The sequence below is a fragment of the Dermacentor albipictus genome, chromosome 5 (assembly GCF_038994185.2).
Source record: "Dermacentor albipictus isolate Rhodes 1998 colony chromosome 5, USDA_Dalb.pri_finalv2, whole genome shotgun sequence".
Lineage (NCBI taxonomy): Eukaryota > Metazoa > Arthropoda > Arachnida > Ixodida > Ixodidae > Dermacentor > Dermacentor albipictus.
The window spans coordinates 28,436,295-28,464,271 of NC_091825.1; the positions used below are offsets into that span (position 1 = coordinate 28,436,295).

The window sequence follows — 27,977 nt, forward strand, 5'->3', positions numbered from 1 at the left end:
TGTATGTGTACAATAAATGTTCAAAAATACAATGCATCAATGTACCATTTGCCTTCAAATTTATTATGAAGTTCAAGTTTACTAAAGTTTATTATGAGCATATGTACAACAGGGATCAACTAACACACCCGCAGTCGAGGTGGCTGTTCGAGGTGTGCTGGCTGCCTCAGTGTAAGAAAAAGAAATTGGGTAAATGTCGACACCAGTGCCACTGCTTCTTGCCTCTGACCTGCACGTGCCTCTGCGGCATCTTTGTGCACAAGTGTGCTGGCGTGATGAGGCGTAGGAGTCATCCGAGAGAAAGAGTATTGTTTACATGGAGGAGTGGCTGTTCACATTGCCTGTCACTTTCCCTCAAATGTTTCCTTGGCGACTAGGGTGACACACCCGCAGTCAAGGTGGCTGTTCGAGGTGTGCTGGCTGCCTAAACGAAATAAAAAGAAATTAGATGAATGTCAATACCAGTGCTATTGCTTATTGCCTCTTACCTGCATTTGCCTCCACGGCCTCTTGGTTTGCGGAGTCTGTATGAGGGAGCTGCTGTGGCTAGGCGTAGGCATTGTCTAAGCAAAAAGAAAAGGCCATTTAAATGGGGAATTATGGAAATAAATGCAGTTATGTCTGCTTCTTGCACTCTTCTTGCCTAAAAGTTTTCAAACATAGTGTCCAGAACACACCAGCACTTTGACTGCTTCTGCTTTTTACCTGCAGGTGTTGTTGAGAGATCCTTAGTATGGCTGCGTGCAGCATTGTAACACTTGGTGGAGGCATTTGAAGTGGTAGCCAAAAATATAAAGAATCATCCTTGTCTGCACGAATGCTTTCAATTTCTAAATGCAGTGGTAACTATCACTATTGGTGCAAGGCCCCCCCACATCTATGTGGCAAGTGCCATAGCTCGAAACTGAATTGTTCCTTTATGTTTCACAAGGCATCTGATATGTCCACATTAGATGTGATGTGTTTGTTTTTATTTATCCCAGTGTGGAGAGAGCATCATTAAATGGCTGAAGTACTATAGCGCCAAACAGACGACACAAGAAGAGACACGGACGAGCGCTTGTGTCCGTGTCTCTTCTTCTTGTGTCGTCTGTTTGGCGCTATAGTACTTCAGTAATATGCACCAACTAGCCCAACAAAAAGTTCTGCTGAAATATCATTAAATGTTTTGTTTATTTTTGCGTGTCTTGTTTTTTGGTTTATTTCTGAATTTATCATGATGCTAAAGTGACTTATGTAATGGCAATCAGCTTTTGTTTTGCAGAAAAACAATGCATTTCCTGACCCATTGTTTGACATCCCCTCACTCGCATAATTTTGCAGAGTATTCTACCTATATTGACTTGCTTGACCTCCACTAAAGGGTCTTGCATTTTTAAATACGACTCTTTCCTTAAAATCATTCGACACTTCTCATAATGTCTGTACCTTGGGCTTCTGATACTCTGCATTCACTATTTTTGCTTGTTTCTGACTAGAAATGTCTTCTTTAATTTAGAGCTTAAATTTTACCTTTGGAACACACGGAAGGGCTTGCCATTGCATATCTGCATAAAAGGGAAACATGTTTCATTAAACATTTGCAAAATCCCATTGAAGATTGATGAATGCAGCTTGCAGTGTGATATGACTGAATGAGCCATAAAAGTAACTCATCTCACTTGGTAAATGAAAGCACATATTAGTGTGATGCACAAGATACGTTACACTAACGTGGTGGGTTCTCTTGCTTATAAAGCAAAATAATCGGTGCGCGAGAAAAAAATTATTTTTGCATAACTCTTGTACACACTGACTTAAGGAAAATGAGCTGGAGCTGTCCACATGATGTACTTATTTTACCTGCGAGTATGGTCAACAAAAATGTGTCCCAGCTGCTTAGTGGTATTCCGGATTATGTCAGTATTGCATATGTGCCTGTTGTCGAAAATAATTGAATTTTGAAAGTGCTCGCAGGGATCTGATGTGCATATCTGCAGTTTATGGGTACATGTAAAAGACTCAGCATCAAGTGCAAGTGAACGGTCCCACAGGCCCGGAGTCGATCATGCAAATAGATTCGCTGCACAAATTTGTGACCAGAAAAGATATGCCACATGAAATGGCATGCAAGGAAGTGTTGAAAATATTGCACAGTTAATAAAACGCCTAAGCTATTAATATGTGGCTTGATGCACTCGTTATGCAAAACGGAGGTGAGGCGTGCAGACAGGAAACAAGAGTAGAGTATTTACAAGCAAACAACACGCGCGCCGCCCACTTCTCTACTCTTGTGTCCTGTCTGCACGCCTCACCTCTGTTTTGCATAATGAATCCTTACGAACTAGCTCAGCTTTCTGTCGTTCTAAGTCTCGATGCACTCTATTTCGTCCGCATTAGGCACTCGCCTCTTGATTACTGCGTGGCACAGAAATACTCGGTCATCAGGCTGTTTTTCTGCTGTGGCCTTTGTAGAAGCATGATTGTTCAAAGTGCAACAATTAAACAGATTCTTTGAGTTGCTTGTGGCTTCGCCAGTACAATTCCGGTGCGCTGGTCCGCCTGTCCAGCAATTTCCTACTGAAGGGAAACCTGCAAATAAAAACACCGCTCCGCATGCAGAAAAATGCTCTACTGTGACGCTTCTCGAACGATTGTGATGTACCACAAGAGCTGCCTACTCGCGTGATATTCTCAACAAGGAGATAAATTCGTTTACTTACATGTGAAGGTATATGCCAGACCACTTCGGGGCTTCGGTGGCACATAAGGCAGAGGAGTGTGTCATAGCGTCCGATGTCGACGCGCGATCGCATGTCAAACGAAACTACTACGCATCCAAAAAAACAGATTCGAAACCGAAATTTGCGTCATCCTTTATTGCATGAATGCGTACATCGTGATTTACATAAGTCACGGACTTAGCGATCGCTTTCTTTAAACTTATTATTAACGTACCACCTTCATAAAGCCATCAGGTATGCGTTTTTAGGTGACAAAGCATAAGGTGACCTGTACTTGTTCTCAGCTCTTTCAATAGTAATTGCGCTGGCCACATTGACCAGTAGCAACAGGGCGGCGCCCTAGAGGTTCCCAGTTTTCCGGCCCAGCTTTTCCTCTAGAGTTGTTCTACTAACTCTATGGGAAGGGCGCCGCGGTCATCACACCTCCCCTATCTAGACACCCTAACGAAGCGAAGCAATGACGCGCGAATGAATGTTGCCAACTGTTGGTTCCTCGTTACGCCGGCGGTGGCGGCTTTAGTGGCGTGTGTTGCGGCTGTCTAATTTTGTATTTCTTTTCCCCAAACAGTATAGCTAAGATCAGTTCTTTGTTTGAATTTTAGCTGTGTCGTTTGGCATTGTCTTTGTCTTTTTATGCTATTAGGCGGCCAATTATGGCCTCTCAAGTTCGCGCGCGCCAGCTTCGCGCGCAAATCTCAGAGGCCATAAGACAACTCGTTAGGAGATGCCGTTATGGTCGTTGTTAACGTTTCATCATCCTTTCTTCAACTGAGATAGAAAGGTAGTGTCCCTTTTCCCGGGGTTGGGAGGGGGTGATCAAGACGGCATCGCTCAGCGGGGGAGTAGGTTGGTGTTGGTTCTTATCGCGAAATTCGCAAACCCTGCAATTTTTTTTATAACGTAAGCATTTCTGTATTTCCCCAACAAGAAAAACCATCCGTCCGTCAGTCCGTACAGCACGATATCTTTCAACATAGAACCCGCAGCAGCGAGTGAATTCACCTTCGTGCTAGCTCTCGCTTCAACGCGACCGAAGCGGCGAGAACACTGCGCTCACGAAGCTTTCAGCTTATGCCGCACTATGCGCTTTTCGCAGATCACTTTCAAGATAGGTGTGCGCGCGTCTGTTTTCAAAGCGAAGCAAACGGTGAGAACACAGCGCGTGAAGTTTTCAGCAGTGGGCACACTCTGTCCACAATGCAGTTCGCTTTCAAGATACGGTTCGCGCGGCCGTGCCACAAGCAGCCGCCGCCGGAGAACGGTTGATAATGGTTCGTCGCGGATGAGGAGGGCTAAAGAGCGATAACGGCTCAAAACGAACGGAACGTCACCAGCGCGCCTGGCCCCGCCACCTGCAGTACTTTGCTTGCGCTGCCGACCAGAGCAGCCCGTGTCGCCGCAGCGCTGGCGCTTATACTTGTCGGATCAAGTCTCATAACATTGAGAACGACATGGACTGCGTGTAGATGAGGAAGAGTCACAATGCTTACGCACACTTAGACAAATCCGAGAGGAGTTCATGGGTGATTTTTTTTACCGGAAATGTACAGTCAGCGGTGGGACCCAGAGTTGACAATGCCTGTAAGAGGGGTGCCAAGCTTTTTTTCTTTTGTGAGAGTCTTGCCCAGCTCCCAAAGATCTGCTCAAGCTAAGACTTTCTGATGGCTGTATGTGTTTTTTTTTTATTGTCGCATGCCCTCGAACCACCACGAATCCTACAGTGTAATGGCATTAATGCAGTATTCACGTCCAAAGGGAAATGCAGTCGTTAATTGGGCTGCCTAAGGTTTGCGGCCCGGCGGCAGCTGCCCTCCCGTCCCCCGTTTCCGTTGACAAGTTAGGGGGAGGGGTCTAGAGCAATCTTACACCCCCCTCCCCACAGTGGCGTAACCAGAAAATTTTTTCGTGTGAGGAGTGGGGGGGGGGTCCCAATTGACCGTGGAGGGGGAAGGAGCGGGGCCATTGCCATAGCAGCAAAAATTTTACATTTAGTGAGCGTTACAAGTGCCCCGTGTGCCCCACTTGGCTACGCCGCTACTAGCGCCCCCCCCCCCCCCCCCCGCAATCGACGGAAATCGAGCTATCAGAACGTGCATGACACGCATGCATGACATAACATGAAAGACATGCCGCGAAGCTAGCATGGATGTCATCACATCATCATCATCATCAGCTTATTTTGACGTCCATCGCAGGACGAAAGCTTCTCCAGCGATCTCCAATACCCCTGTCTTGTGCTAACTGGTTCCACGTGTTTTCAAGTTTCCCAATTCCATCACGTCCACATTATTCTCTGCCGTCCTCGACTGTGCTTTCCTTCCCTTAGCACCTATTTTGCAACTCCAATAGACCAGCAGTTCTCTCCCTTACGCATTGCAATGTCTGCCCAGCACGACTTCTTCCTCATAATGGCAACCAGTATATCAGCTATTCCCGTTCGCTCTCTAATCCACATCGCTGTCTTCCAGTCTATTATCATCATGCCTAATAATTTTCATTCCATCGTTCGTTGCGCGGTCCTCAACGTCTTCCCAAGCTTCTTTGGTAACTTCCAAGTTTCGGCCCCATACGTTAGTAACGGAAGAAAGCAATGGTTAGCAGTAAGCTCCCTGGTCTTGATTTAGTAATGCCTGCCGTAAGCTCTCCAGCCAATGTTTTATTTTTGTTAATTTCCTTGATCAGAGGCCCCTGCGAGTAATTAAGCTCAATAAACGTATTGAACGAACGACCATGACATTCGTTCTCTCGCCACGCTGCGGAACATTACTTTTCTCTTCTGCATACTAACTCTCAGTCAGACTAACACTTTCTTCGACATGTTCCTCAAACGTTTGTTGCAAATAGTCTGCAGTGTTGCTGAGTATGCCAATGTCATCTACGAACCGTAAGTTGGTGAGCTATTTACCGTTAGCCCTCACTCCTAACCATTCCCAGTCTAACTGGTTGCACACCTTTAAGTATTCAGTGATAGCATTGTAAATATTTTGCTATTGATCATATGAAGCCTTTTGCAGATATCTGGCTATGCAAAGTCTGCGCGTTAGTGTCATCCGTTCAATATCAACATTCGTGGGAAACTTCATTTTTGACCACTGTTCGGAGCCAGTGCGCTGCTGCCTAGGTGCCCCGATCTAATCATTCCAGCTACCTGATTCAAGCGCAGGTAGCGCGCGTTTCATGTGCAGCCAATATCAACGCCTTAACTGGCAATGTTCATTCATCATATACTGTAAGCTTGTTCACTTACTCCCTTATAATTAGGGTGTAAATTAGAAAGACTGGGGTGTTCCAAGGGTGTTTTCTCGTTGAACACCCTTTTTCGTTAAAAAAGGGTGTTTCAAGGGTGTTTACAAGGGTGAAAAGATGGAATACACCCGCATTACACCCATAAGGGTGTGAAAATTTTTAGAGTGTATGCTGATAACGCGCGTGCCGTTCGTTACTGGAAAGTACCGGGCTCGCAGCGGTAAAGGCAGGAAACGCATCAAGGCAGATAACGATTATTGTTGTGTGGCAGAAGGGGCAAGCCAAAGGGTGTAACTTTGCCTAAGAGTGTAGAGTCAGTATACACTCTAAGAAAAGTTTACACCTTTTGGAGTGCCCCTTCTGCCACACAACGATAATCGTCATCTGCCTTGATGCGTTTCCTTTCTTGAAAACGCCGCGCCCGCTGCTTTGCTGTCGGGAATGCTATCATGCGGATAACGCGCATGCTGTTCGTTACTGGAAAGTACAGGGCTCGCAGCTTTAAGGAAATGAAACGCATCAAGGCAGATGACGATTATCATTGTGTGGCAGAAGGGGCACTCCAAAGGGTGTAAACTGTTCTTACACTCTTCGAAATATTTACACCCTTTGGGGCCTATCTTGTCCCACAACGATAATCGTCATCTGTCTTACCCGCGTTTCCTTTCTTTAACGCTGTGAACCCGGTACTTCCCAGTCACGAACGGCATGCGCGTTATCAGTGTGACGCAGCATTCTCGACAGGAAAGTAGCGAGCGCCGAGTTTTCAAGAAAGGAAACGCAAGCTAGGCAGATGACGATTATCGTTGTGGGAGAAATATACACCCCAAAGGGTGCAACCGCTTTAAGAGTGTAGGCAAAGTTACACCATTTGGAGTCCATCTCTGCTACACAACGATAATTGTCATCTGCCTTGCTTGCGTTTCCTTTCTGGAAAAACGCCGCGCCCGTTACTTTCCTGTCAGGAATGCTATGTCATGCTGATAACGCGCATGCAGTTCATTGCTCTGAAGTATCGGGCTCGCAGCGTCAGATAAAGGAAATGCGGACAAGACAGATGACGAATATTGTTGTGGCAAAAGGGTGTACACTCTTAGGCCAATACACCTTTTGGAGTGCCCCTTCGTGCAAGTGCGATACGAAAAAAATGTACGCATTCTCTCTGCACTGAAAGAACTCACTTGAGACACGTACGACTCACCAACTCATTTGCGTTCCATTTGTAGTTTATGAGCACAAACACATATTCTCGCTGTGGCTTGAGGAATCGTCGTGCTTTATTGAACAAACTTCGGGTGGCCGCGCATCACTACGACAGCGCGCCGGCGAGGAGGCAGAATATCATTTCTGACTCCGCGTTTAGATTCATTGACTGCGACGTGAGGTGCCTTCTTCCCACGGTAAGTGAAGCTTCACCGAACCAACGTTTTGCGATAGCCGGCACACGGTGCAGAACAGTACTCGCGTAGAACCGGCCTACATGCGACCATGGAACAGCCGTTTGATGTGTTCGCAGGCGTGCGTTCTGTGGAGCCTTGCCGACTCTTGCAGCGCATCCGCTAACCTTAACTTCCATGCGCTTCTCGCGCGCACAGATAAGATACGCCCGCGGTAGGGAGGATTCGTTTCTTAAGTCAAAGGAGCCGCTTCTTTCCCATCTTCCAGGATGAAGCGTCGGCTGACAGGCGCACAGTGCCGAGGGCAGCAAAACGCACATATTCTGTGGAACGCTCTATCAGCACGTGTAAATTGAAGTACACCTGAGCAGGTGTGCATGAACCTCGAACGCGTTCTGCTTAAAAGATTTCGTGCTGTCGCGAGTAATGCGAGGAACAGTTAAACAACATGTGTTTTAATATGCAAAAAAGCAAGTTTTTACAGAACACGAATAATGTATTCATAACGCACGTGTATACGTCTACGTGCCGCAAATGCACCATATGCGCTGTCAAAAGCAGGAATCACTGACCTGCAAGGCGTTCATTGTACAGATTCTGAAATGCATCGGTTTCCTCCTGCGAGGCACGTTACACTCTACACTCTAAAAACTGTTTGCACCCTTTGGGGTGTATATTTGTCCTACAACAATAATCGTCATCTGCCTTGCTTGCGTTTCCTTTCTTGAAAACTCGGCGCTCGCTACTTTCCTGTCTACAGAGCAGCGTCACACTGATAACACGCATGCCGTTCGTGACTGAGAAGTACCGGGCTCGCAGCGTTAAAGAAAGGAAACGCGGGCAAGACAGATGACGATTATTGTTGTGGGGCAAGATAAGCCCCAAAGGGTGTAAAATTTTCTAAGAGTGTTGTATGGCAAATATACACCCCAAAGGGTGCAACTGTTTTTAGAGTGTAGCATGATTCCGCCAAAGAGGGCAACATTTCCCGCGTCCATTGCCATTGCCGTGGCGTGGTACATTGCGTACAGCGTTACATGCGCGGTCATTTCACGGAATTTAGTTCCTCCTGTCCCACCTGGCCACAGCAACATCCGGGAGAGCATGCACTCTAGTTTAAACCCTTTGGCTTGCCCCTTCTGCCACACAAAAATAATCGTCATCTGCCTTGATGCGTTTCCTTTCTTTATCGCTGCAAGCCCGGAACTTTCCAGTGACGAACGGCACGCGCGTTGTCAGAAGAGGCACTCCAAGGGTGTAAACTGTTCTATTCTGATAACGCGCGTGCCGTTCGTTACTGGAAAGTTCCGGGCTCGCAGCGATAAAGAAAGGAAACGCATCAAGGCAGATGACGATTATTTTTGTGTGACAGAAGGGGCAAGCCAAAGGGTGTAAACTGTTCTTAGAGTGTGGTCCAGATAACGCAGCGCTACAAAACACAGAGACCAACGCAAACCTGCCCGCACGGTGCCTTCGACACGGTACGAAACCTACGGAGCACGTTATCCGCATGACGTAGCATTCCCGACGGGAAAGTAGCGGGCGCGCGTTTTCAAGAAAGGAAACGCAAGCAAGGAAGATGACGGTTATCGTTGTGTGGCAAATATACACCACAAAGAGTGTAAACCTTTTTTAGAGTGTACTCCTGCGTGCCCCGCAAAGCTCTTTGGGGCCCCAAACTATTGGGGCCTCTATTCTAAAACTCCCTAATAGCTACCTAAAACTGTTTTCGGCGCCCGAGCAAGGTAAATGTACCTGGTAGCGAAGCTTCCATAGGAGCCCATACGTTCAAAACATGGCGGTCCATCGGCGGTCCATGGGGCTTAGCGCCATCTGTATGTGGTGGGAACACTTCCGGCGGAAGAAAAAATAATGTGACGCCATGTCCGTTAAAAGCAGAAGTGACGTCATTTTGTTTTCGAAGGCGCGAAATTTGTTTTGTTGTTCTTCCTTTGGAGCTATATATTCAAATGCCCTGCCATTCGACTGGATGGGCGTTTCGAGCTTTCAGCGTGGAAAGCGATGCAGGAAAAGGCCAGCAATACGGTTGTCGAATTCGCATCCCTGCATAGAACATACTTTCTTTGGAGGCGGACGAGAGCTTTAGGTGTAGAATGCTGATCCTATTGTTGGATGCCAAGCCCGTCGGCCAGCGCGGTCGCACGAAAACAACTACACAATTATCTGGCAGTCGTAACTCACTACATTTGACTGAACAGATTAAGAAGCAATGAAGCTACCCACGTCACCAAATTCAGACAAACTTTGACAAGCAAGAAAGCACAAACTGTGAGGGGGGCGTATTTCAACAGGTGATACGAGTGCGCCTTTCTGCCCATTTCAAGACGTGCGTTGCATTGCGAGTGATAGTGGCGTCAACGCCCCCTGTAGCGATGGGTGCTTAAAAGAAATGAATTTATTATTAATAATAAAATTAAACTTGTATTTTCTTAACTCGTCAAGAATGTATAAAATTGTCTAGGAATTTTATTTTCGTTGAATGAATCTAACTGTGTCTCGTTTGAATTAAAAAACGCGTTTTTCTTTCCCAATGTTTGTTCCCTCCAAACATAGTCGCGCTTCAATCACTGCTCCCATAACCCCCCATGCTGATGTCGGTGACAATCTGTACTGAACCGCTTTTCGCCCGAAGCTTCGCGACCTATTTGGATCGACCTTGGCCCGAGTGCCGACCGCAATAAAAGAACACGTTACGCCAGGAAGCGGAAACATGAATGGAATGTTGCACTGCAGTTTTTTTTATTGTTTTTCTATAAGAATACTTCCAGCGAATTTGAGTACAGGGCGCCAGATGGGGCCGATATGTTTTGTTTGTTTGAAGCGGCAAGCAGGAAGCTTACATGTGTCTTTCTTTCCCCGTCTGCGTTTCGCAAGACCTACTTATGAAAGCTATATGCGGAATTATTATTATCATCATCAGCCTAGTTACGCCCACTGCAGGGCAAAGGCCTCTCCCATACTTCTCCAACTACCCCGGTCATGTACTAATTGTGGCCATGTTGTCCCTGCAAACGTCTTAATGTCATCCGCCCACCTAACTTTCTGCCGCCCCCTGCTACACTTCCCTTCCCTTGGAATCCAGTCCGTAACCCTTAATGACCATCGGTTATCTTCCCGCCTCATTACATGTCCGGCCCATGCCCATTTCTTTTTCTTGATTTCAACTAAGATAGCATTTACCCGCGTTTGTTGCCTCACCCAATCTGCTCTTTTCTTATCCCTTAACGTTACACCGATCATTCTTCTTTCCATAGCTCGTTGCGTCGTCCTCAATTTCAGCAGAACCCTTTTCGTAAGCCTCCAGGTTTCTGCCCCATATGTGAGTACTGGTAACACACAGCTGTTATACACTTTCCTTTTGATGGATAGTGGCAACCTGCTGTTCATGATTTGAGAATGCCTGCCAAACGCACTGCCTGCCAGCCCATTCTTATTCTGATTATTTCAGTCTCATGATCCGGATCCGTGGTCACTGCCTGCCCTAAGTAGATGTATTCCCTTACCACGTCCAGTGCCTCGCTACCTATCGTAAACTGCTGTTCTCTTCCGAGACTGTTAAACATTGCTTTAGTTTTCTGCAGATTAATTTTCAGACCCACCCTTCTGCTTTGCCTCTCCAGGTCAGTGAGCATGCATTGCAATTGGTCTCCTGAGTTACTAAGCAAGGCAATATCATCAGCGAATCGCAAGTTGCTAAGGTATTCTCCATCAACTTTTATCCCCCATTCTTCCCACTCCAGGTCTCTGAATACCTCTTGTAAACATGCTGTGAATAGCATTGGAGAGATCGTATCTCCCTGTCTGACGCCTTTCTTTATTGGGATTTTGTGGCTTTCTTTGTGGAGGACTACGGTGGCTGTCGAGCCGCTATAGATATCTTCCAGTATTTTTACATATGGCTCATCTACACCCTGATTCCGTAATGCCTCCATGACTGCTGAGGTTTCGACTGAATCAAACGCTTTCTCGTAATCAATGAAAGCTATATATAAGGGTTGGTTATATTCTGCACATTTTTCTATCACCTGATTGATAGTGTGAATATGGTCTATTGTTGAATAGCCTTTACGGAATCCTGCCTGGTCCTTTGATTGACCAAAGTCTAAGGTGTTCCTGATTCTATTTGCGATTACCTTAGTAAATACTTTGTAGGCAACGGACAGTAAGCTGATCGGTCTATAATTTTTCAAGTCTTTGGCGTCCCCTTTCTTATATATTAGGATTATGTTAGCGTTCTTCCAAGATTCCGGTACGCTCGAGGTTATGAGGCATTGCGTATACAGGGTGGCCAGTTTCTCTAGAACAATCTGACCACCATCCTTCAACAAATCTGCTGTTACCTGATCCTCCCCAGCTGCCTTCCCCCTTTGCATAGCTCCTAAGGCTTTCTTTACTTCTTCTGGCGTTACCTGCGGGATTTCGAATTCCTCTAGTCTATTCTCTCTTCCACGATCGTCGTGGGTGCCACTCGTACTATATAAATCTCTGTAGAACTCCTCAGACACTTGAACTATCTCATCCATATTAGTAACGATATTGCCGGCTTTATCTCTCAACGCACACATCTGATTCTTGCCCATTCCTAGTTTCTTCTTCACTGTTCTTAGGCTTCCTCCGTTCCTGAGAGCCTGTTCAATTCTATCCATATTATAGTTCCTGATGTCCGCTGTCTTACGCTTGTTGATTAACTTAGAAATTTCTGCCAGTTCTATTCTAGCTGTAGGGTTAGAGGCTTTCATACATTGGCGTTTCTTGATCAGATCTTTCGCCTCCTGCGATAGCTTACTGGTTTCCTGTCTAACGGCGTTACCACCGACTTCTATTGCACACTCCTTAATGATGCCCATGAGATTGTCGTTCATTGCTTCAACACTAAGGTCCTCTTCCTGAGTTAAAGCCGAATACCTGTTCTGTAGCTTGATCCGGAATTCCTCTAGTTTCCCTCTTACCGCTAACTCATTGATTGGCTTCTTGTGTACCAGTTTCTTCCGTTCCCTCCTCAAGTCTAGGCTAATTCGAGTTCTTACCATCCTATGGTCACTGCAGCGTACCTTGCCGAGCACGTCTACATCTTGTATGATGCCAGCGTTCGCGCAGAGTATGAAGTCGATTTCATTTCTAGTCTCACCATTCGGGCTCCTCCACGTCCACTTTCGACTAATCCGCTTGCGGAAAAAGGTATTCATTATCCGCATATTATTCTGTTCTGCAAACTCTACTATTAACTCTCCTCTGCTATTCCTAGAGCCTATGCCATATTCCCCCACTGACTTGTCTCCAGCCTGCTTCTTGCCTACCCTGGCATTGAAGTCGCCCATCAGTATAGTGCATTTTGTTTTGACTTTACCCATCGCCGATTCCACGTCTTCATAAAAGCTTTCGACTTCCTGGTCATCATGACTGCATGTAGGGGCATAGACTTGTACCACCTTCAATTTGTACCTCTTATTAAGTTTCACAACAAGACCTGCCACCCTCTCGTTAATGCTATAGAATTCCTGTATGTTACCAGCTATTTCCTTATTAATCAGGAATCCGACTCCTAGTTCTCGTCTCTCCGCTAAGCCCCGCTAGCACAGTACGTGCCCGCTTTTTAGAACTGTATATGCTTCTTTTGTCATCCTAACCTCACTGAGCCCTATTAAATCCCATTTACTACCCTCTAATTCCTCCAATAACACTGCTAGACTAGCCTCACTAGATAACCTTCTAACGTTAAACGTTGCCAGGTTCAGATTCCAATGGCGGCCTGTCCGGAGCCAGATATTCTTAGCACCCTCTGCAGCGTCACAGATCTGACCGCCGCCGTGGTCAGTTGCTTCGCGGCTGCTGAGGACTGAAGGCCAGGGTTTGATTGTTGTATTCATGTAGGAGGTTGTGGCCAAGTACTGCACCAGGGTGGCCAATCCTGCTCTGGTGAGGGAGTGCGTTACCGGTTCGGGTCACCGGGATCAGGCCGCACTGCAGGCCTGTTTGTGCAATTTTCTCGACACACGGTTTTTTTTTTGTATTTTCCGGTGGAGAATTGCGCGGCACCGGGTTTGATGCAGAATTATACACAAGAGATATACATGTTGCTTGAAGCACAAGAAAAATATTTGACCTCCAAAGAGAACCGTAAGTAAACATATATAGAATGAAAATCAACACTGCGGCTGCAATGCACGCGCAGGTATGAGCGGCATTAAATATAAATAAAATGAAATAAAGAAGGCAAAGAAATGTATCTATTCCTAAGGCATAAATACATGCCATATCCAATTATAAACACGATTTGAGCGGTCTCATCGTAAACAGCAGCGTGCGAGGCAGTGCGAACGATCCCGCCGAGCAGAATCGCCAGCAGTTTCCAACGGCGCGAACTTGATGCGGCCCAATCGATTTCGATTGTAGCGCCGCCACAGTATTTGTTGGATCGTCGCGCGCCTCACTGCAAATGCGCCGCCCCAGCCACTCGTCCCACTCAACCGTATTCTATAGACTCTAATGTTGCTCACTAGCTAATGATGATGAAATTAGCTATGAGTTTTGTTCACAGTGTTAATATAATCTTTTATGGTTTTCTTAACGCCATTTTTCGATTGCTCAATGAATAGATGTTATGAGCGTGTCCTTTGAAACGGGGTGGTGGGTTGCACCACCATGCCCTTGCCATGCCCTTGCTATTATAATGTCTGTTTTAATGTCCTATATACCAAGGTTAAAAAAGGAAAAAAAAACCTGTGAACTTCCATAACCAAATTTCCTTATCCCCTATTGCGAACTTTGGTTTTGTACGTCACCGTTTCTTGTCGTTTCCTTACTACGCCACCGCTGCTTGGCGATACTCAAACTATTTTCTTCACTCCGCCTCATTAGATAGTCCTATCCAATTAATCAACTTCTCAAATATTACAATTAGATGAAAAGTGTCAATAAGAGAATTGACCTTTTTCACGATGGGAGAGCGCCTCTAGCGGCGAGAGCCGAAAGCAAATACGGTGGCTCTCGGTTGACGCGGCGGCATGACACTCTTTGTTGCTTTGCGTTGTGCTGTGACTGCTGCTGTTTAAAGTTTACACAGTACGCTTGCATCGTCACCGCTGATTTTCGCAACCGCCTGTCGACTCTTGCGAAGCTTTCTTCGACATGTTTTCTATTGAAGACTTCAAGAAACTTCACGACTCCGGCGGTCAGTGGAGCTGCGATTTGGAGTTGGTGCCGCCAGTGACTGACAACATGATCGACAGCCATTTCGGCGAGTCGCACCGGCAGCTGCATAAAGGCTGGATGTTCAAAGAGGAAAGGTACATTCGCCGGATCGAGTATTTGATGTGCGGACAACCAACAGGGACCGAACTTGTGTTGCGCAGCATATGTTTGTGCTCCATGAAAGCTGGCCACTACAAGCAAGTCGTAGCGCTTGCTAAAGGCGGAGCAGGGGCCGTCGTCCAAGCATACTGCGATTGCGTTGCTGGGTAAGTACATTTTTTAGAGACGTGAAATGCTGTGCACGAATGTGCTGTCCGCCCTTATGATATAACACTGAACGACGATGTAGAAAACGGTGTCCTAACAACGGTGCGTTCGCGAGGTGGCAGCGCTTTCACCGTCTCTACGTGCAGGCACCGCTACGGCTCGCTGTCGGGAAACATTCATTTTTCGTTTACAAAGTGAGTCGAGCCACAGGCTGTGGGCGATGCGTGCCGTAAAAGCATTCACATGTCACTGGTTCGGGCCTATATGACCTTGCGAAGAGTAGTTCGCGGCGAATAGTTCTGGCGATTATTTGATGTTCTACCGTATTTACACAAAAAAACAACCCGACCGTGCATAAACCGTTTAAGCTATCTATATCATGCACGGATAACAGCGCCTTCGAGAACCTTGCCCGTGCAGCTAGAAAAGAAAAAGAATGAAAATCAATGTACGCTCGCACTTCAATGTAGTGCAGCGAGTCCGCGTTTCTTAAATATATATTTAAAGTATTAAGTATGTACGACCGACTCGCCCAACAACGTGCTCTCTTAAATATATATTCTGTAACGAACATTAGCTTTCTCTTTCCGTTTGTTTTGCCCACTCACAGGAGCATTTAACAGGCATCTAAATGTGAATACTTTTTATTTTCTTCTGATTTTCCTAGTCAAAGCCAAAGGTGCCAGCATATAGCTGCATTGCTGTTTGCCATACGAAGTATCCAGAGGCTGTCTTGTACGAGTGTCCCGTGCAGATGGATGGCACCAACACAAGGTAAGGTGAATGTTTTTATTCAGAACACAGTTCAAGTTAATCAGGTAAAATGCAGCGAACAGAATAAGGAGGGACGTATGTGGTAGAACACAAGACGATGTGACAAATGACTTCAAAAGGAGCTTTGGTCTGGTATCTACACTCTTCCTTGTAATGGTACCTTAATGTAGAATGTAAGCATGCTGATAGAGAAACACTATTTGAAAAGAGGTGAGCTAGCATGCTGATCGGATTCACAGGAGTTTGCAGTATCCATCATTAGTGCAAAATAACCGCATGCGTAATCAAATGTCAAAATAGATCTTGGCCAGTAAGCTTTATAAAACATGTGTATGAACTGTATACAAGTCCCCGCATTTTGTTATTTTCAGGACAAAACCATTTGCTGACCAAACCCTTGGTGGACATCACCTTTAAGAAACATGTGATTAACAAGACGGTGCCCGTTAAGGCTAAGCGACAACTTCCTCCTCATTTGAGAACAGCTGGGCAGGCTGGGCTGTTGAAGTTCAGGAGTGCGATTGCAACACATGCACCTGAGCTGGTGTGGAACCGTTACACAGAGAGGCCAGCACCAGTGAAAAATGCGAGCCCCATCAACGACACAGAGGACATGAATTCGCAGAAGTGCCTCACATTGATCGACGAATATTTCAAGGAGCAGGTGTCGCTCACAGCTACCGAGAGAGCAGATATCTGTGCAAAGACTGTAGGCCAGGATAAGAACCCTCTATGGTTCGCAGAAAGAACCGGGAAGCTAACTGCTTCAAAGTTCCGCAGAATACTGCACTGCCTGAAGCCAGAAGGGCTTGTTAAAGAAATACTTTATCCTCGCAAAGAAATAATGAAGAGTGGTGACCCCAGGCTCTACGGAATACAAAATGAAGCAAAAGCAGTTCAAAAATATCTAGAATTCATGCAGCTATATGACAAAAATATAGATGTCCTGGAAACAGGATTGCATATTCATGAATTGCATTCTTTCATCGCCGCATCGCCCGATCGCCTTGTGAGAGATGGCAGTGAGGATGGCCTTCTAGAAGTGAAGTGCCCCGCTTCGAAAGCTGGTCAAAGAGTTGTCGACGCCTGCGCTGACAAAGGTTTTTACTTGGCAGTAACTAATGGTGAGGTCACCCTGAAGAAAGACCATTATTATTACTACCAAGTACAAGGACAGATGGGAGTCGCGAAGAAGCCATGGTGCGACTTTGTAGTCTTCACAGACCATGCTGACCTGCAAGACTGCATATCAGTGGAACGTATATATTTTGACGCAGAAATTTGGAAAGACATACTTCAGGGCCTGGTGTACTTCTATAAGGCTGCTATTATTCCAGAACTCATGACACGACGTATCCGACGCCTTGGATTTCTTTACACTACAGGTGCAGGCTACGTGTCCTTCAAGAAGTATGCTGTGGGGTTTTATCTAGTTGACCATTGTGATGAGGACCATCTGAAGATGACTATCAGAAGGCTGACACACACATAGTGCGTTCCTTTGCATCATAAAACTTTAGTGCATGATGACACCTTTTAGGTGATGATGATGATGATGATATTTGGGGTTTTACGTGCCAAAACCACTTTCTGATTATGAGGCACGCCGTAGTGGAGGACTCCGGAAATTTTGACCACCTGGGGTTCTTTAACGTGCACCTAAATCTAAGCACACGGGCACCTTTTAGGTGCTCCGAATAAATATACCGCATGCTTTCGTGTTCTATTACATGGTGTCTGTCTCCACTTCCTTCCCATTATTTATTAGTGGTCGCCTAAAGTTTGAGAGAAATGCACATGTTGTGAAAATTGCATCTGCTATGTCTAACATGTTTATAGGTAAGGGTCTGTCCAATAAATGGAACTCCTTGATTCTTCTTATGACCCTTTCAATGTGCACCCGTGCACTTGCAACATGCTTTGTGGCTTCAACATCCTTGGCACTCATCTGCGCTTCTCCAGGAATACGAAATGGAGGCATATGAAGGACAACACCACGTGGCAGAAGGTCATCTACCTTGAATCCCTTGTCAACCATGATGCCATCTCCTGATTCGAATAGATCAAGTACTCCAGACTGTTGCACAATAGCTCTGTCACTGGTACTTCCCCCATATAATGGCGACACAAAGCTAACATAGCAGTCAGGTGTTGCACCTACAACACATTTCATTGTGTTTGCGAACTTGTAGTGGGAGAAAGTTCGTCTTTGGGCAGTTAAGCTTGAGGGCTTTTGTATACGAATTTCTGTTGTGTCAAGTATTATACGTGTGTTTGGGTACCGTCTAAAATGAAGTGGCATGTGCTGTTGTACTTCAGGAAGTGTGGGGAAGCTGGTTATTTCAGTGAGAACCTTCTGCAATATAAGTACCCATTCTGAAAATATACGACTGAATGAGGGCATTGAAATTAAGAAATTGCGAGCAATCTCTCGTGTGGCCATACCTGTCCTTAAGCGAACCAGTACTGCATACATCTGCTCGGCAGCTGTGAGTGACCTGCTCTTTATGTCTATTGCAAACCGAGGGTTATTGTTCAAAACTAAATTTAGTATATCGTAAAACACTTGCACAGAAGGCAATCCTGTGTAATACAACATATGCTCAGTACCTTGCATGTTATCGAGGCACAGTGTTGTAGCCTTCAGCTCGTAGTAATGTGCTTTCCACTGTATTGTCTGTTCCTCAGCAGCTTTTAGCTGTACTTCTAGCTTTTGCACCTTCTTTCTTTCTGCACTTAATTGGCTTTCAAGCAGCATAATACGCTCGAGAGAGAAATTATCCGTCTGGCAGCTCTTTTCGTGTTCAGCTGGTACACTATGCAATACTGCACCATCTTCACAGGTCGTAGAGCCTAATGACATTGCACTTGCTGCTCTGCTTAATGGTGTTCCTTGACCAAGAGGTGGAGTAGATGCCCCGGCAACTGGTTGACAATCCTGTGGTATCCTATTTTGGCCTGCTGCTATACTCGGTGGAGTCCTCTGTCCAACAGCTGATGTGGTTGCACCGCTGCTGGCTTGGCCACTTGCATTTGCCAGTCTTGAAGCTGATAAATAACATTAAAATATATTTCGCGACAGTGTAACAATGTGCTATTTAAGACTAATAAGATAGGCGCAACATCAAATATAAAAACTCTGTACTACTCATAAATAAGTGACCACTTAATCTCCCTTTGCTAGATAAAGACTCATTAAAAATGGGTTGGTGTTTAGAGAAGGGAGCATCTTGCCGCCGATACCGTAACTGACTCGCCCAAGACGAAAGCGCGAGTTATATTGCGGCAGAAAGAGCAATCAACATTCGCTATTCAAGAAGCTTCACTCGCAAGTACTGCACGATGCTGCTTAGCATCGGCAATCGCACGACAGCCGGCGTATTCAGCATTACACGAGCGATTTCATGATAATGAAAAATAATATCAAGTGCCGAATACAAAATGAAGAAAGATTACTGCAAGGTCGTAAATGCTGACAGTTGACGAATCTCAAACAGCGTCACACACAGCCTATACCTTGCCGTTTCTTCACTCTGTCAAAGCGAGCGATTGACACAGGGCATCTCATTGGCGTGTGCTTGAAAACCGATGGTACGTAGTCCGGGTGGGGCATAAAGCGGGAGGGCGCTCCTGAAATAAAATGTGACGGTTAAACAGCTTGAGTGTTTCTGTTATTAACGCGTGTACGACACAGGACACACTGCGCTAACACAACCGAAACTGCGTACTAAACAAATGCACGATCGCCGACCTGCCACGGTCCCGCTCGGAAAGGGCTCGAAGTTACACTTATGCGCTCAACAGACACGCTGTTCATCAAGTAATAAGGAATATCAAGTCACTGTTTCTTTACCTGTTACGAAGTGATTGCTGCAGACGCGGGAGTTCGCTGTCGGTTCCCACGGCGATCCGTCGGCGTTGACGCGATGTATTGCTTGCACCCATTTCTTTCGTCTCGTTGCCTGAAGTGTCGCGGCAGGAAATCTAAAAAATCGCACATTTGGAGGCTTTCCGCTGGCATTACTGCAGCCTACGGCAGCACATCGCTGTGGCATCGCAAAAAAAAAAAAAGCTATGATCCTGCCTGCCAAGGAGCAGCGCGGCCAACACGGAGAGCCCGTACGTACGTTCTTTGCCGGATGTCACCAAAAATGTTTCGGGCGCTCGCCGCTAGTGTCGCTGTCAGAGCACTTCCGGTGCGCATGCGCACAAGGCACCCATGAAAAAGGCCCATTGTAGAGCGACATGAACAACTCCTGAAATAGCTTTATGTTCCTAGTTTCGTTGCCTGTGGAAGGTACAATATCGACGGGGCATGCGGCAGCCTTGAAGCCGTAGCCGATCCAACTCCGCAAGCGCTGCGCCATGTTGTTTATGCGGTGTACGTCTGTGACGCATTCTATCAAATATCGTGCATAGAAGACCAACAAAACGGGCGTTTTCGTCCTTCATACCGTGATTCAGAAGCTCATACACTCACTCAGCGGTAAGTCAAGGTAAAGAACTGTAGACTCTGTGGAATTACGAAAGTTACGAGTTTGTGAAACAGTACTATGCCTCCGCGCAAAAATATTGCGCGCCGGGGTCGTAAGTCGGCGACTCAGGGCAGATGTGCGGGAACGCCTGCAGCGTGCGCATCCGGCACGACGGAGCAGCTGGAAAGCAGCAAGCTCACAGCTGCGGTCGTAGTCGTAGAGAAGCTATCTGATTCTGTTGTCGCCCAAAAGACGCCTGCGTTGCCACGCAAGGCGCCCGCCGAGGCTTGCGCCGCCATTGAGCCCAGCGCCAAGAAGAGCAAGCTGCCGGCCGCCCTGGCTGCAGAGCCTCAGCCCGGGCCTGAACAGGCGAATTTGGAAGACGGGGCAACCTACGACGACGTATCGGAAGACGGGGCAAGCTACGACTACGTATCGGAAGACGAAGAGGCCGAAGTTGAGGAGGAAGACGCCACGTGCGAAGCGCTGGTACTTGACGCCGACGACGACGAGGGCGGCTCGCCGCGGCCTAGCGACGATCAGAAGGCGGACGACGAGGACCACAAGAGCGGTGCGGAGGAGGACTCCATGCCTGCCGATGCTGAGAAGAACGCTGAAGAGGACATCGAGGAGAACGCGGACGGTGCCGCCGATGCGGAGGAAATGTGCGACGAGGCTGCACCGGACGACGAGTGCGGTGTCCATGACGGCAGCGCGGAGAACGTGAACGGCGAGGAGTACGCGGAGGTGGACGAGGAGATTGTTGAAGAAGAGGCTGGCGAGTCCCAGGACGGCGAAGAGGAAGTCACCGAAGTCATCGAGGAGGAAGGAGAGGAAGAGAACGCCGCATGCGGTGGCGGAGATGGTGTGGAAGAAGGAGATGGCGCTGAAAATTGGCAAGAAGTAGCCGAAGGCGCGGACGAGGAAGGCGAGGAAGGCGCGGAATATTGCGAGGAGGGCGAAGGCATAACCCAGGATGGCGAGTGGGACGAAGAGGTGGAATGTCTCGACGCTGACGAAGCCGAGGTCGTCGATGACCTGTACGATGCTGAAGGTGCAGAGGGCGAAGGCGGCGAAGCATACGCTGGTGAGGAAGAGGGACAGAAAGGTGACGACGCAGTGTGTGCTGAGGAAGACGGACAAGGTGATGGGGATCACGTGATGGATGCGCCCGCGGTGCACGATGAGACAGCTCGTGACACTCCGACAGTGCTTCGTGACACTCCACGGGACGGAGCAACGATAGAAGGTGTTGGTGAGAATGAGACTGAAGGCTCTTACGTGCACAACGATATCGAGGGCCAGGGAGGTGAGGGAACCATGGACGCTAGGGATGGAGAGGCATTGGCAGATGAGACAATGCCAGCTGATGACGGTGCTAAGGGTGAGAGTGCCACGTGCGAACCGGCAACATCTGAGCCTGCTTATGTTTCAGAGGAGGCAACCGTGGAGGTAACTCAGCTGGCGGAGCTGTGCCCCACTGTGGTCTTCGAGCAGCCCGAGATCATCACTGAATCATTTCGCAACAGCATCCAGAGATCAGTACAGCTATTCATTGAGCGGCTGCTGCGTGATGCTAAAGAGTCGGGTCCAGTGGCACAGTATGGAATGGCCAGCCAGGTAAGTTTTGTTGGGGCTTCTGTGTACAAGTGTGCCTTTCTGGCGAGAATTTGTGGCATCTTAAAAATTGGTAGCAGATCTTGCAAAGCAGCTCGAAGAAGGACTGACATAAACTTTTTGTCTTGTTATTTACTACTTTATTGGATAGCTGTAAACCCAGTAATTTTGCTATGAAGCTTGAGTTCACTGGGACAGCAACAAATAAGTGCAATACCTTTTAATGCGACAAGTTCAAACGTGGGCCAAGAGCAGCATGACTTCAGACATTGTAAAAGAAATCCATACACGATGTTTGACAGTGTGAGCATAGACGAAGGACAGTGAAAAGGGTGACAAATGAAGACAAGGGCTGCTTGCCATAAACCAAGTAAAAACACTATGAAGCTTCAATTCACTGAAACCACAGCAAATAAATACAATACCTTTTAATGTAACAAGTTCAAAACGTGAACCAAGAGCAGCGTGGCTTCGACTGGGAAAAAGGCAACCCATAGTGGTTGTCTTTGTCACCCCTTTAATCCTCCTTTGTCTAGGTTCGCGCTGTCAAACATCATGGATCAACACCAACTAACCCGTTTGCATACCTTAACCCATACACCACTGAAACCTAGTATTACGGTCTCGTCGTACCATATGCCACTTATCCGTCCACACATGCTGTGGCCATGCTGCCGAAAGCCGAGTCCATTCAGCACTCGATGGGACAAGAGAGGAGAGCATGTCATCCTGCATTTCCAGAACTTTTTTGCACTGTTCAGTGACACAGTCATTGTATGGTCTTCAACCACCACACCCTGCTACTTCCGCTTTCACTGATGTGATGAGTCTTCTCTTTCACATCAGAAGCCACGCACTGTGGTTTAGGCATGTTTTGAACAGGTCATACAAAAATTGCTGTAATGAATAATTTGTGGTGCTCTCAAGAAAGTGCGGCTCCATACCTTAACTGTGGAGTCAAAAGCTATTAAAATAGGCAAAAAAAAAAGTAAGACACCAAGCTTTTGTGTTAGTGCTTTTTTTTTAATGTGTTAGAACATCAACTGGCTAAAAATAGCTCACTCGAAATCCTATGCTTTATTGAGAACTGAAATGAGGCCAACGGCAAAGCCGCTGTAATTCTGGCACAATAGTCGCTCATGTCCACGTGTTCTGTGCTCCACTATGCCTATGAACAGCGTCAGTTTATTGCATTGGTTGAAGGTTTCACCCATTCCAGTCAGGAGCATCGTGGTACAAAGGGGATAGCCACAAGTGTAGGGATACCATTGAGATCCTGCAGCTGCTTCTTCAGGTATTCTGGCTCTAAACGTGTTTAATTTATTTGTTAAGGCACAAGTTAAAGCAATTACGTCACCATCAATGAGTCCAACCCCAAAGCCATAAATTTGAAAGAAGCCTGCTCACTTGAGCTGAACTCATTTACCTTGGCATCTTCAGAATATGGGCTTGCTTGGCACTGCAAGCTGGTGTTGCAGTCAATATCTCTGGTGAAATCACGGGCTTGAATGTCAGCATTGCTGTGAAACTTGGACTTCCTCTTAGTTCGGTAGTTATTACAAAGACAGACTTGTTGCCATTGGGTGTATTGCACACAAAAACAATAAGAATGCTATTAATTTTATTAATGCGAATAGTATTGTTCGCCTACTTCGGCCGTTTTTAGTCTGTCTGTCTCTGTCCTTTTAGCCTCTTATGCCGACCCAGTGACCAAAGTTGTCTAGCTGCTTGGGAAGCTAGGTATGTGCTTCTGGCCGTGATGCTGTTGTCATTTCATTGTCATCATTTCACGTGATCTTACTCTCGTTATGCCGTTGTCGTCACGCCTTCTACCCCAACCCATTCACCCAAGTTAAAGTTTTATAGCTTGTGCCAGTAGGTATGGGCTCGTGGTCATTGCTTCGCCATCATTCTAGCTTTCTCATCCGACATTCATTCGTAATGCTGTTGTCACACCATCATCATCATAGTCTCATTGCATCGTCGTCATTACAGCTTTGTCCTCCGACTTACGTAATGTCGTCATTAGGCCATCATCGTCACAATCATACACAGTCAGTGTATGTTGTCGTCAGGCAGTTGTTTCATCGTTGTCGTTACTTCAGTAACATCATCCCATTGCCATCCAGCCGCTGTCCTCATACCGCCTGTGTTATTTCATTGACTTCAATCTTTGTTATTGTATTGTAATCATACTGTCGTCATTCAATCGCGATTATGGCACTCTCGGCATGTCATGGTCAGTTGCTATCATGCGTCCATTGTCAGACCAAATTACGATGCCATTGGGGTCGTGCCACCATTGTCACTCCTACTGCGTCATCCGACTCATCATACTGTCGTCGTCAAGGCATCATTGTCAGACAGGCTTTGCGCCACACTCATTATCATGCCATTGTCATCATACACTCGTCATCCCACTGCCCTTATGCTGTTGTCTTGCGTCGCTGTCATACAGTCGTCATGCATTCGTGGTCGTACTGTTCTCGTCATGCCATCGTCACGTCAATCCACCATCGCCATCGCTTCAGTACCATCGTCCCATTGCCAACATGCCATCATTGTACTGTTGGCATCATGCTGCCGTCATTCTCACGCTGTCATTTCACTATCGTCATCACTTGAATATCGTCATGCCATTGTTATGCCCTTGTCACCATACCACCTGTGTCTATCCATCAACATCATTTCTTTTTCATTATTGTATAGCAATCATGCTGTCTTCATTCAATCGTGACTATGTCGTCGTCTTGCTGTTGTTGTCACACTGTCTTGGTAGTGCGATGGTCGTCATTCTCGCTTCATCCAGTTTTTATTTTACCGTCATGGTCACACCATTGTCGTCACCTTATTGTTATCATGCTGTTATCGTTAAATCCTTGTCATAATTTAAGAATCAATATCTAATTGTCGTCATGCCATCGTAATTGTATGCCTCTGTTGTTATATTGATATCATTGCTTCATCCTCATTCCGTCATCACTGTGTCATTGTCATACGGTCGGCGTCATACCTCCAAGCTCGTGGGTGACCTTGGCAAGAGGGTGCCTTAAAACAAAGTGGGAGAATATCGGAGTATGGGGGTGTATAGGCAAAGTAGCGAAAGTCTCAGAATTACTGCTTGGCACATTCAGTAATCAGGACTTGAGCAATTCTGTCTGTCACTGCATAGCTCAATAGCTATTCGCACCTCCGGCGACAGTTGTCGTGAGATGAGTTCTGATTTGAGGTGAGTTTTTTGTGGGAGCATCTTACCTTTACTACTCAAGGAAGCTTGTTTCATAATGGCACTAATTGATTTGTGCTTAAAAAAACAGTAAGTGGGAAAGCTTAACTTAAGCTGGTCTGCTGAAGTGCTTGAATAGTGAAATTTCCTATGCAAATTTATATATTAAAAAGAAAGAATTACCTTCGAATACGAAATCGAATATCAAATATATTCTTATTGCTACAAGTGAAATATGAAGTTTGTGTGGAGTCTGCTTGTTAAAGAAAACAAAAAAAAAACATTGCGCTTGTTTCCATTATTTCATACATGCACTGCTGTTCACAAGTGGGCATCCTGTCAGTCGAGAAGGTTGCATATGAGAAAAGTGATTGCATCTGGCGCTCCATGATAGTGACAGTAGTGAAATGCGGGAATGTCACATCACCAGATGTTTAACGAGCAAAGGTGGCAGGGCAGTGCTAATTGTTATACACTTTGCTTTAATTGAGAAAGCAAATTTTTAGGCTGGCCAGAGGCGAGCAATCTTTATTGAACTAAGAAAATTATTGCGCAGAAGTTATCTACTCCATCCGTTTGCACAGCAACTGGTGCCTCTACAGGAACCGCAGCTTGCAAAGCTGCAACAAAATTATTTACAAATATTGCTCCCGGAAGATTCCTATAACGGTTGTTATCCTTTATATTTGAACAGACATGAATATTTGACAACTTCAAGTAGTGAATTCTTAAACTGAATATGATTTGAATAAGAAAAACTTTATATTTTCAATATTTGTGTACCCTGCTGGATTGTAAGGCTTAAAAGGGCATTTTGATAAAGAATGTAGTGGAACAAAAGTGCACCATGCCAAACATTGAGCTTTCTTGTCCCACAACTAATTGTTCTGTGTTACTCATAAATTGCAACATGTTCTCTCAGTTGATTAGTGGGATAACATGTTAACTAATTAATTATCAAAGTACTCACTATGGTAATTGTAGCGTGGGACTTTGGATTAATCTAGACCACCTGAGTTTCTTTAACATGCACTCAATGCAAGGTACACAGGCGTTCTTGCATTTCACACGTATTGAAATGTGGCCGGGTGTAATACTTGTGGCCTCGTGCTTAGCAGTGCAAGGCTGTGTAGCTGCTAAGCCACCGCGGCGGGTCATGGAATCTCGTGCAATTGATATCCACTGAAGAAATGTACGTTCCAAAACAGATCATTTTTAAGAATTTCTTTATTTATAGAATTCCTACAGTGCTCTCAGTGGTGTTATTCCAAAGAGAAAATGCAAAAGCAGGTACATCAAATGCAAAAATAATATACACACTGGTAATATACTCAGGTGCTTGGCATGTAAGTGCCTCGAGTGGCCAGTCGTGTGGCAATTTTGCTTGCATTTGCAGGCATCTTTCATGCTCAAAAAAACACTTTTATGTAGCACGTATCAAGCAACCAAAAGCTGTAGGGGGAGTTTTTGTGTTGTCCTATGATGTTTTCATGGACACTTTTTATCCAGTTATAATATTCGAGTAATTATTTAAGACTACTGATCTAATTAGGCAGAATGCAAAAGATAGTCTGAGTATCTCCAAGCGACTGCAAACATTACTTTGGTTGTGTCCAGCTTTGTGGCATTTGCATATCTTTAATGTTTGGCTGAAGTTACGTGGGGCACCGTGTAGTAGTACAACACTAAGACCATATGATAATAAAGCAAATACACAAAAAAGTCAATTCAACAGTTCTCAGAGCTACAAAAATATGCTCACAATAAATATTAAGACACATAGATTAGAAAATGAGGTGAACAAACAAAAATGAAAGAAGAGTAGAAAAAATATTTTGAAAATTGTCGAAGTCAAGCAGCCTAGAAGATACATCATATATCTCAGTATATCTGCTCATAAGAGATACGTTTCTTATTGGCGAGTTTACTGGCAAATGCTATGACATCTGTGGATGCTGCAACGTGTGGACATGTTGGCGTACACCTGGCAGTATTCTTTAGCCTGCCCACAGGATGAGACGAGTGGCTTGCAGGTGAACTCACTTTCCCTGCACCTACGGTTATGCCGTCACATACTCCATGACCAGCACCTCAGAAGCGTTGGCGGGGCTGCAAAGCACTTTTTTTTTTTTTTACATCCTGCATTTATGTAGAGTGTACACCAGCGTAGCGCGCCATGTTCAGCAGAGGAATGTTTTGAATGGTTTATGCAGAGCAGCAGTTTCCCATTTTCTATCGTTGTCTGAAGTGGGTTGCAGACAGGGATATGTGATAGACATATGCATTGACAGTGTATCTGGGACAGGACTCCATTGCCTCTGCTGAAGCTGAAGTTTTTGTATATTAATGCAATAGAAACGTGTCTGCTATGAAGATAGTGCAGATATTCGCACACATTGCTGCACTTAGGAGGAGGAAAAGAGGAAAAGGAGGAGGGGAAGGAAAAGGAGGAGGGGGAGAAAGGAAAACATTTATTTAAAAAATAAAAAAGAAATAAGCAGCAGCAGTCTTCCTGCCTGTGTGGGACTCTTCAGTCTGTTGGGAGCAACACATTGCTGGGCCTACAGTTTGCAAAGCTAGGAGGACGTATGGCATGCTCCGTGTGCTGCATGCAACTGCAGCAGCCTGGCAAGGCTAGTATTTCAGAGCATATGGCTGCGTAAGGACTGGCTTCCTGGTTATTGACCCCTTTAACGTTCGCTGTGAAGTATTACCCATGCCACGTGTCCTCCCATTATGATTATTTGTGCTCCCAATGCATTCTAGGCAAACTTCCACTGTTGGGTTCGTTATAAAATGTTCTACAGTAATGAGCACTGAAAGATATGAGCAGATAAGTTTTATTTTGAATGTCGAGCAGTAAACTTAATTTCAGAACCCTACCTGCCAGTCACAAATTTATTTTTACATGGAACACAAAGAAACACTCCGATGTGTAAACTTCGCTTTTTATACTCCAACCTTTCTCTTTTTTCTTTTTGCACTGGACATTATGCACTGTGGTGACATGTTTTGTTTGCCAGGGTTCGGTAAAAAAAAT

General features: G+C 45.8%; 2 protein-coding genes across 3 annotated transcripts in view; one reads left to right on the forward strand and one right to left on the reverse strand.

The window, feature by feature from the left end:
• Positions 1-15,620: 15,620 nt before the first annotated feature.
• Positions 15,621-19,815, reverse strand: LOC135899696 (uncharacterized). Its single transcript, XM_070538336.1, has 4 exons — positions 19,473-19,815; positions 19,136-19,249; positions 17,301-18,667; positions 15,621-17,152 (listed from the first exon to the last, which is right to left on the reverse strand). Exons 1-3 carry the CDS (start codon positions 19,672-19,674, stop codon positions 17,346-17,348), a joined length of 1,638 nt encoding a protein of 545 aa, XP_070394437.1. The 5' UTR covers positions 19,675-19,815; the 3' UTR covers positions 15,621-17,152; positions 17,301-17,345.
• A 163-nt stretch (positions 19,816-19,978) lies between these two features.
• LOC139059863 (uncharacterized) overlaps positions 19,979-27,977 on the forward strand; it is a 111,462-nt gene continuing 103,463 nt past the window's right edge. The window contains exons 1-2 of one of the 2 annotated variants that reach the window (XM_070538335.1): positions 19,980-21,478; positions 21,530-21,714. In XM_070538335.1, the coding sequence (XP_070394436.1) occupies positions 20,173-21,478; positions 21,530-21,714 (1,491 nt within the window). In that variant the 5' untranslated portion in view covers positions 19,980-20,172. Of the gene's footprint in view, positions 21,715-27,977 lie in introns of both variants that reach the window. The other variant, XM_070538334.1, reaches the window with a different exon arrangement.